Below are 11,330 nucleotides of genomic sequence, written 5' to 3' on the forward strand. Positions count from 1 at the left end.
TTGTGTTGATCTGGTGTGAAAACCAATGAACCATGATCTTGTTCATTCTAATATTCTTCATCGAACTTAGATTATGAATCATCTTCATTTCCACTAACAATTGTACTATAATTTTTAACCATTCTATTTTGTTTCCATTGAAATGAAAATTTATATTTTTTGAAACATGTATCAATAGCGTGGTCGGTCATTTCACATACAAATTTTGGCATTCTATAATATAGTGTAAGTTCATAATCCACGAGTTTCAAGATTGTAATCAAGACTCTTATACAATGTAAAAACTAGAACTTCGAACTCCATGAAAGGAACAGGGCCGGCCCTAGGGACGGGTAGGCCACCAAGGCTACCCCCTAAGGTCTCATTTTTTATTTTATATTTATTTTTCCATCCGTCCCAAAATAATTGTCACATTTTAAAAAAATAAATCTCAAAATACTTGTCAATTTAGATTATCGATGCAATTTTATCAATTGTACCCTCTAATAAATATTCTTATTTTATTATTTTCTCACCTAACATTATATTAATGCTAACTAATAAGATACCCGAGCTATCGCACGGGTCTCGTCTGGATTCACATTACACGTCTATCAAATAATTATTTATAAAATTTGAAATCATTCTTCAATTGGACAACATACACATAGTCACAAACACATGCTAATAATATACATCAACTTAACATAGGCTAATAATACACACCAACTTTTAAGCATTGATATGTATTTATAATAAATCGTACATTCAATTCTCTAATTCAATTATATAAAACATCAGCAAGACAGATTTAAAAGATGGACATTAAAATGAACAATCTACAATTGGTATCTCATAGATACATTCACATATACTCGTGAATTCAGATGAGTTAACAAATTTTGATGAATCCAGATAATTTAACAAATCTTGGTTCAATCCAGATGCGTTAATTCTAAAAATTTATGAAACATATTTTAGATATTAGCCCATTTTCTAAACCTAAAATGTATTACAGCTCCCCCTCAAATTTCAGTTTTTTTTATAGTCTAGAATGTAGGACAACTTCTCGTTAAATTTCAATTTTAAAACCTTCTAATTAGATCATATTTACAAATTTAACAAATTTAAATTAATTGTACATTTATTACGATTGAATTAATGATCATTGAATTAATCAATGCATTTATGACAGTAGTTTTTTAAATCAACATTCTCTATTGAAATTTATATACAAAAAGACACATTGTAACAATTTTTTAATCTAAATGCTAATACTTTTTGTATAAAATATTATACAAACTGAATTTAAAAAAAAAAAATTCTCTTTTTAACAATTATAAAGTTGTGACAATTGTATAATTTAAAAAGAATAACAAATTTTTATTTTCATAAGAAATTTGTATTCACCAATCATAATTGGCTTATGTTTTTTCATAAAAACAAATAATTATATTTTTTTAGTATAAATGTTCACATTTTATTATAAAAAAATTAATATTTTTTCAACTCAATTATATATATATATATATATATATATATATATATATATATATATATATATATATATATATATATATATATTTTTTTTTTTTCTTGTATCATGTCATAATATCGTATATCATAATATCATATGTCACATTTTTAGTATATGGTATTTATTTATCTAAAAAAATATAAGAGAAATTATACTAAATAGATTGAATTATTTTTTATATTAGTGATTAAAATTTTTACCTCATATTTGTTCCTGTAAATTTATAATTATGTACCAATGTATAAATAAGAAGTATTCATATAAAAATATAACTTCATATGACATTTATAGTGATAATAATGCCCCTGATAAATGAATTCTTACTTTTAAAAAAATAAGATGAATTCTTTAAAAATATTTTTTATTTATATATAATTAAATTTAAAATTTAAAAATTTGTTATTTATAAGTTTAGTTAATTTTCTTGTTTTTTTTGAAATATTTTTAATTTTCTTGTTATTTATAATTAAATATTTTTTTAAATATTTTTTTAAAATATTTTTAATTTTCTTGTTATTTATAATTAAATATTTTTTTGAAATATTTTTAATTATAGTTAATATATTACGTATATATTTAAAAGATTTTAATGGTAGTACACTGTCAGTGTAAAAAAAATTACACATACATCCAATTAGAATGATTTAAAGTTTCAAATCATAAAAGTATTTTAAAATTTATAGTGTGACTTGGCGCTTTACATGATCGTCATTGGTTGACAGTGTATAAACATTTACTTTTGACGTGGTGATAAAACTTTTATGTGTACTAACTGAATAAAATGATAATAAATAATTGTAAAATTTTATAAAAAAAAATGATAAATTTATATTTTTCATGAAAAACTAATGTACTTTTATATCATTTTTTTTTTGTTGACAAAAACAAAACTATCTCATTTCATTATTGATAAGCAACGCAATACAAGGAGGAACATTATGCAAAGAACTACGCCTAGTCCAAGAATTGGCCGCCTTTACAAGAGAGTCGGCAACCATATTCGCTTGGCGTTTAACAAACTTAACCTCAAAGTTGTGAAAAGAAGATAGAAGCAATCTAATAGAATGGATAACATGATAAAAATCGGACCTACCGGAAGCATTGGAATGCACAGCCGTAACCACGGTAAGAGAATCGCTTTCAAAAATGATACGGTCGAGATGAAGAGCAATAGAATCTTTGATAGCCTCTTTAAGAGCCATTGCCCCAGCTTCGAGAATAGAGAGTTTTCTAGAATCCCAAGCCACACCTGCATGGATAAAACTACCACCCGCTCCCCGAACACACCAGCCTCTATTAGTCGTTCCCAAAATAGACCAACTATCCTCCCCCTCCTCGACATTCTGATTCAATTTAGCCTTCCTCCATAATCTATAACCGGAACGAACAGAATAGTTACCACTTTGGTCCTCACTCCAAATTAATCTATCTTCCATAACCTCCTCCAACAAAGGAACGTGGATAATGTCCTCCACTGCTGCACAGTCAAACATCTCCGTTAATTTTCTCATATCCCACTGTTTGGAGTTTGGGAGCATGAGATTATTTACAGTAATATTATACGCACCATGCACTTGCGGACCCTGCAAACAACCTTCACGCCTTCCTCGGAGCCAAGGGTCACACATAACATTAATTTGAGAACCGGTACCAATACTCCACCTGCAACCCATGGTGAGAATCTCTCTAGCCGACCAAATACTTTTCCAAACAAAACTAGGATTATAACCAAGCTTAGCCTCGAAGAAAGAAGTTCTCGGAAAGTACCTAGCTTTGAAGATACGAGAAACGAAAGCGAGTGGGTTCGCCAACATGAACCAACCTTGTTTAGCAACCATAGCCTTATTAAAAGAACGGAAATCACGAAATCCCAAGCCACCTTCCTCCTTCGGACAAGCCAACTTGTCCCACGCCATCCACCTAATGCCTTTGTGATTTGTACCACCTCCCCACCAGAACGAATTCAACATCTTTTCTATATCCGAGATAAGAGTCTCTGGGAGAATAAATAAGCTCATAACATAAGCCGGGATAGCTTGTAAGACTGATTTGATCATAACATCCTTCCCTGCTCTAGATAATGACCTCCCACTCCAAGAATTGATTTTCTTCCAGATACGATCTTTGACATAAGAGAAAATCACTTTCTTGCCTCTTCCAATCATCGATGGTAAGCCCAAATACCTTCCGGTACCTAATACGTGGCGAACTCCCATAATACTTGCTAAATCTTCCTTTGCTGGATTGCTTAGATTATTGCTGAAAAAGACCTCAGATTTGGTCAGATTGATTTCCTGGCCTGAAGCTTTAGCATAAACATTAAGTAACTCCATAAGGTTTTGGACTTCCGTGAGGTTAGCCCTGCAAAATAAAAAACAATCGTCAGCAAAAAGAAGGTGAGACACACTAGGTGCCCCATACAGATTTGTACTCCATGGATATCTCCGCTAGCCACTGCACATTTAATGAGTGCCGTAAGCCCTTCAGACAGAAGGATAAACAGATACGGTGATAGTGGATCGCCTTGACGCAACCCTCTCCCTGGAACAATAGGACCGACCCTCTCAGAGTTAACTAGTACAGAATAATTTGTCGATGTAACACATATCATAAGCCAGTGAATCCATTTCTCCGCAAAACCCAATTTACCAAGCACCTCTTTAAGAAAACCCCAGTCTACACGATCGTACGCCTTGCTAATATCTATCTTAAGAGCCAAGTGTGCTTTCCTCCCCTTCGTCCTTCTCTTAAGAGCATGAATAACCTCCTGGGCAATCATTGCATTATTTAAAATAGAGCGACCTTCCACAAAGGCCGATTGCTCCTCCGACACACATTTATCCAACAACGGTTTAAGCCGATTAGCTAACACCAATTTAAAATAATTTTTTTTCTTCTGAACGATCCTTACCATGCTAAATCTTTTTATTAGATTTTAATTCTTATGTTTTTATTTTTTATTTCTCTTTATTAAGTGGAGTTTTTTAAACTTTTATATTTCAATATCTTGAAAACTCATTTATTGAAATTTGTGTGATTTTCACTGCTATAATATCTTATCATATAAATTTGTGTAACTTTTAGCATTTATAATTATATCTAATAAGAATAAAAAATTTATTCCAAAACCAAATATGAATTGTCCTTGCGCAATAAAAATGACAATAAATAAGGAGACAAAACATGTCGTTGCGACCAATCCAATAATGTTTAAATAATTTACAGTAATGTCTGATAATTTTGTCGCGTAATTTTGTTTTCCTAATATAAATTGAACCACAAAAGACCAACTGAGAAATCATTATTAGAGACCTTGAAATTTTGCATGATGTATGACTCTCCAATAGCAAGTTCAGCCAAGTAGTATTTTGACACCAAATACGGTGGAACAATGGCTTGAATCATATCCATGTGTTGTTTGTTGGAGGAACTTGTCACGGTCCACATATATTTACAACGAACAACAATCTTCCACAAATCCTTTGAGTCGTTGATGTCTTTCACAGCTTCAATCGGTTGTGCCATTGATGTAACTATTTAGACTTGTTACAAAATCTTTATTAAAATGGACATAGAGAATCAAAATAGGGGAATGAAGAAGAATTGGAAAAGAATACGTAACCTTTTGGAAAGTAATGGAGAATGAAGAAGATTTGAGTAGTGAAAGAGTAAGGGTTTAGAATGGTTCTATATAAGATAGAGAATGAATATGGGAAGTTGTGATATCTTGGAATATCAAAATAGTCTATTCTAATTCCAATGATATACATTTAATCAGTGTAATGATATACATTTAATCTTACTCTGAATATTCATAATAGTGAGTATTTTTAAATCATGCATTCAATAATATACCATTTAATAATATACCAAATTAATTTGGCCATGTCTATTCCAATTCCTCGTTAACCGTTGAAATATCAAATAAATAAATAAAAAATAGTGTATAAAATTGTGATAGATTGACACGTCAGCAAAATTAATTGTCAAATGATCTATTATACCCTTGGAATAAGAAAAGTTATAACATTTAATCAAAAGGTTAGACTTGGAATTTCCAAATACTTTACTTTTAATAGATTCATAATAGATAATAGATAGATAATATATTCACTAATAGTTAATCAGAATAATTTGGTAAAGTCAATATCCTCTCTCATTTATTATTGTTTTTTAATCTGTGTGAAATGTTCAATTGCAACAAATAATATGAGAGGGGTGAAGTATGATATAAGTTAATTGATTTTTTTTTATAAAAAAAACCTTTTAGATAATGTTATATACATTTAAATAAGGGTTAATTGTACGATCCCCCCTACCATTAGGGCGAGATTTGATATTGCCCCCCTGAAGTTATTTTTTTATTAACGCACCCTTGTAAAACAAGTAAACCCTTTACACCACACCCTTTTACCAAGAATGCTGACTGTGTATTATTTTAAGCTGGCTGTGTATTATACTAACTGGTCCAGGTAGCAATTGAGTTTATAGAATAACATTGTGTAATATAATTCTACTTACATGTTTAGAAACCTTTCAGTTTCACCCCCGTAAGAAGTTAGGTTTCATTACTCTTGCCATGGGTGAAGACAAGACGAACGGAGAAGATGATGCGAAGGCTGGAAACGGCGAAGCAACGGTGGAATCTTCTCAGGTTAGTTCAAAATACCATATCTGCAACTTGGTTATAACATGCATGTTTATTTTTGTTGTTTTAAATGCTGTGAACAACCTGCAGAGAAACGAAAGGTTTAACGCCGTTATTTGTCACGGTGGGGAGTTCATTCGACGTAGTCATGGTGAAACGATTTACAGGGGTGGTTCATCAACTTTGATTTCTGGGGAACAACTAGATTCGTGGACCTTTCAGCACATTCAAAACCTAATTTCTGGGTGGGGTTACTTAGAAGGTTCTTACAAAGTGTGGACGAAAATCACTGACATTGATCCTAATTAGTTTCAAATTAGGAGTGATGATGATGCATATGATTTTGGTGCATATTGTTGTGCGATGCAAGTTGATGGGGTACTGTGTGGTGAACACGATTCATCAATAAGTGTAACTGGTAGCAATCAAAACATTGTGTCTGAGTTAGAGGATAATGAAGAAGAGATTGTTGAAGGGTTGAACGATAGCGAGGATGAAAGGACGACTACTATAGCTGATGGTTTTGATGGTATTGATGTCACTATACCACTTAGTGAGGGTCCAGTCATAGCAGGATTGTTAACATATCCAAATAAGAAGAAGTGTGATGATGAAGAGTATGCTAGTGAAGATTTATTGAGCTCTGATCCTGATAACTCTGAAGATGAAAAAGGGCCAAGGTTTGAGAAGTTTAAAAAAGAGGAATTAAATAAGGATTTTAAGTTTAAGTGGGGTATGGAGTTCAATTCCCTATATGACTTTAGGGAAGCTATTCGTGAGTGGACTGTTTTGAATGGGAGGGAAATAACTTTTGTTAAAAATGAGGGGTATAGAGTGAGGGTTGAATGTAAAGCCAAGTGTGGTTTTTTAATGCTTTGTTCAAAGGTGGGCCACAAACACACTTTTGCCATTAAGACTATAAAGGTTTTTTAATGCTTTGTTCAAAGGTGGGCCACAAACATGGATGAATCACTGTATTGCCTTTGATTGAGTCTCCATTTTCATCATCCCATAAGAACAATTCGCAACTATTGCCAGTCTACAAAATACGATTCGCACAATTACTAACACACATAATAAAAATCGTAGAACAAATCATTTCCAGTTTCCAGTTTAACCACCAACATACTTATCCCAGCATTGCGACATTTCCAGAACTTTCGATTCCAGTTTTGAACTGTGATGGAGACCCACATCTTCATGGGTCTATCACAGCTGCATCTGGGCAACACTTGATGGGAGACTGAATCAACACTGCTTCCTCGAGAGCTGCTTCCCACCATGATCAATTGGGTGTACGATTAAGAACGATTGGGAATGAAAGGTGCAGAAACACAGTGATGAAGAAGACTATTGGTGGCTATAAAGATTGAACGGCGCGGCGCAGAGGAGAAATTGATTTGGAAGAAAAAAAAACCTAGCATCGGTGATGAAGAAGAAGGATAACCTCAATTGCTACCTGGACAGCTTAAAATAATACACAGTCAGAATTCTTTGTAAAAAGGTGTGGTGAAAAGGGTTTACTTGTTTTACAAGGGTGCGTTAATAAAAAAATAACTTCAGGGGGGTAATATCAAATCTCGCCCTAATGATAGGGGGGATCGTACAATTAACCCTTTAAATAATAACATATTTATAACATATTTAAATGTATAATAATAGCAATTATTTATAATGTTTATTGTTTTATTTGTTAATTTAAAATCCAAATAAATTTTTGAGTTCTTTAATATAATAGAAGATCTGATATGTAATTTTTTTAAAAAAAATAATGAGAAGAGTGTTTAGATGAATTAATTTTATTATCAATTAAAATAAAATAGATTCTAATAATTTAATAGTTTTACATCCGAAAACATCTAAAATATATTAATTTTCAAAAAATATTTTTATTATATTAAAAATATTTAATTTTAAATTTTGTTTCGGGCTTTAAAATGTGTTATCTTCTAAATTTTAAACGTATAGTCAGTCCATTGACACTTCTAATAATGTATGAACTCCTCAACAAATATTATCAGATCTAACGCTCTACGAACTTCCAACCAATTTCATCAGAGTCATCAACTGGATAAGATTTTTGAAATACTTCCCAATCCTTGAGAACGAAAATCAAACTTTTATACTTTTGTAGGAATGAAAAATATATGCTATCCTAATATTTGTCAATCTTATTTATGGTCATAGTTTCGAACCCTCTAAAGACAAAGTGATCTTAGTTATCATAAATTCATCAATGCTATTGTCTGTCTTCATTGCAAACATTTAATAATGACACAACTCTATAAAAAATAACAAAGGCATCTTATCCATCAAGTTGAGACCCACATCAATTTTCAATCAATAATAATTGACTCCCACTCGAACATAGTCTACTCTATTCCTAATGGTGGGACCTTAATACCATTTTGTTCATTGTTTAATGACCTAATTTAGGTCATGATACAATGCAACATCATAAAATAAAATATAAAAATTAAACGACGGTGGCTCTATTAGATATGATTTCTTGTTGCCAGTTGTTGAAAAATCTAAAAAGTGATCTAAATATAGGTAGGAGAATTAATGAATTTGATTATCAAAACCGTGACAATGAAATAAAGCAAACTTTTAGTCTCTAAATCACATTGTTTGTATCTTTTACATATCCACTTTTTTTCTCTCTCTTCCCAACCAAATTTTCTTGTCTCTTCAAGACACTTCTTAAGGTAAGGTCCTCAAATTACATTATAAATACAATAGTGTACAATTTTTAGGTGGAATTGAGCATGGAAAATGATCAAGTTACAAGCAAGGAAATGAAAGTTGAGATTCCATCAAAGAGTGAAAGTTCTAATGTGGGACAAGGTGGACTTATGAGACAACCTAGTATGACCAAAACTAATTGTCTATGTTCACCAACAACACATCCTGGTTCATTTCGATGTAGGCTTCATCGTAGTCCTAGTCTTCAAAGGACCAAAAGTATGGAACCAGGATCATCAGTTTCTGATCAGGGATCTACATTAGGTCATGATTCTATTGTTGGTGTTGACAAGAATCGGGTGGATTAATCTTCTATTGAATTTTATGTTCAATTGTATTAAGATGCTATGGTTATGTTTGTTCTGTATAATTGTATATTTGTTCCGAAATCCATATGTCGATCTCTCTTCATTTTGAATAAGAGTCCTTTCATTGATTCTAAATCTGAACTATGAAAATGGGAAGTTTATGTTTTTTTTGTTTGTATCTATTTATTTATTTATTTTATAATAATTTCTTGGATAAGAAAAGGTGAATTTCTTGGGTTATATGTGATTATGTGAATCTTGTACTAACAAATAAGGAATTGAACTATTGAAGTGAACACAGAAGTTATATTTCAATGTTTTGTATGCGGGTTAGTACTCGACAAACAATGGGTTTGACTGGGTCAAAGTAGTATGTCGAAGTAGTTGTAGAATTAGTTGTATTCGACTCTGTCAAAAATAACATATAGATGAGTGTGTTAAAATGTATTTTGTATATTTTGAATTTGGGTTGTATGTTTTGGGCTTAGGTCTTGACTGACTATAAATAAGCATGTTATGTTGTAAGTCATAACAGTTAATACCGTTGAATAACACTCTCATCACTTTTCAATTTTTTCTCTTTTCTCTCTTTCTCTTCTTCTTCTCTCATGTTTCCCAAAAACCTTTTTGTTCCAACAAATTGGTACCACAGAGCCCTTGTTGTGATTCAGAGAGAATTTGAAATGGCAAACGGTGAAGGATAGAAAAACACTTAGAAATGGGGGGTTTGAATAAGTGTAGCTTTAAAACTTGTAAGATAAAAACTATTTGCACAATGATTTTTATCCTGGTTCGTTGTTAACTAAACTACTCCAGTCCACCCCCTTGGAGTGATTTACCTCACCTGAGGATTTAATCCACTAATCACACGAGATTACAATGGTTTTCCACTTAGCCAACTACTAAGTTTTCTAGAGTATCCTGATCACAACTTGATCACTCTAGGAACAATCTGCTTAGATACCTTCTAAGACTTTCTAGAGTATACTGATCAACAACCTGATCACTCTAGTTCTTACAACTTAATGTAAACAAATTCTTTTAAGAGTTACAATGCTTCTAATAAAGCTATTATCACAACTGTGATTTCTCTTAAGTTTAAGCTTAAATCTCACTAAGATATTACAACAGCAATGTAGTGAGTTTGATGATGAAGTTTTAGAGCTTTTGAATTTGACAGCGTTTCTGTATAATGCGCAAGTGTTGTATTCAGCTTCTCATCAGAACTTCAATATATATAGGCGTTTGAGAAGATGACCGTTGGGAGCATTTAATGCTTTGCGTAATCCGTACAGCATTGCATTTAATGTTTCACTCTTTTGTCAACTACCTCGAGCCTTGTTTTCGCTGTGTCTACTGACGTTGCCTTTAATAGCTTCTAATGTACCTTTTGTCAGTCAGCGTAGCCTGCCAGTCTAGTACTTGCTTCTGATCTGATGTTTGTGTAAACAACGTTTGAATGTCATCAGAGTCAAACAGCTTGGTGCAGAGCATCTTCTTGTCTTCTGACCTTGAAGTGCTTCTGAGCGTGATACCATGAGAACTTCAATTCTTCTGCTTCTGATCTCAAGTTCTTCTGATGCTTCCATAGACCCATGTTCTGATTCTGCTTGACCATCTTCTGATGTCTTGCCAGACCATGTTCTGATTTTGCATGCTGAACCTTTTGAGTCAGTACTTCTTGCGCTGATTTTGTACATACTCTTTATATAATTCCTGAAATGGAAATTGCATAGTATTAGAGTACCACATTATCTCATAAAAAATTCATATGCTTGTTATCATCAAAACTAAGAATATTGATCAGAACAAATCTTGTTCTAACAATCTCCCCCTTTTTGATGATGACAAAAACATACATAAATGATATGAATTTGCAATCAGAATATCAGACGGCTAAAGACAATTACACAGCTATAGCATAAGCATATAAACATAGTGTGTGAATATGTCTCCCTCTGAGATTAACAATCCCCCCTGAGATAAATAATCTCCCCCTGAAATAAATACTGGAAGAATTTATAATTAAAGGACTTCCCTGAGTATTTTCCATTTCAGTTGAGACGATCACATATGCTTAGATCTTCAGATCATTCACAGCTTCTGATTCTTG

General features: G+C 32.2%; 2 protein-coding genes across 2 annotated transcripts; one reads left to right on the forward strand and one right to left on the reverse strand.

Moving 5' to 3' along the window:
• Positions 1–2,406: 2,406 nt before the first annotated feature.
• LOC131648625 (uncharacterized) lies at positions 2,407–5,041 on the reverse strand. The gene is made up of 3 exons (XM_058918366.1): positions 4,829–5,041; positions 4,024–4,283; positions 2,407–3,877 (listed from the first exon to the last, which is right to left on the reverse strand). The coding sequence occupies exons 1-3, from the start codon at positions 5,039–5,041 to the stop codon at positions 2,407–2,409; spliced, it is 1,944 nt and encodes a 647-aa protein (XP_058774349.1).
• Positions 5,042–8,793: 3,752 nt separating this feature from the next.
• Positions 8,794–9,352, forward strand: LOC131645940 (uncharacterized). Its single transcript, XM_058916128.1, has one exon. It carries the CDS (start codon positions 8,933–8,935, stop codon positions 9,215–9,217), a length of 285 nt encoding a protein of 94 aa, XP_058772111.1. The 5' UTR covers positions 8,794–8,932; the 3' UTR covers positions 9,218–9,352.
• The last annotated feature ends 1,978 nt before the right edge of the window (positions 9,353–11,330 follow it).

This window comes from Vicia villosa, linkage group LG2, assembly GCF_029867415.1.
Source record: "Vicia villosa cultivar HV-30 ecotype Madison, WI linkage group LG2, Vvil1.0, whole genome shotgun sequence".
In the NCBI taxonomy this organism is placed as follows: domain Eukaryota; kingdom Viridiplantae; phylum Streptophyta; class Magnoliopsida; order Fabales; family Fabaceae; genus Vicia; species Vicia villosa.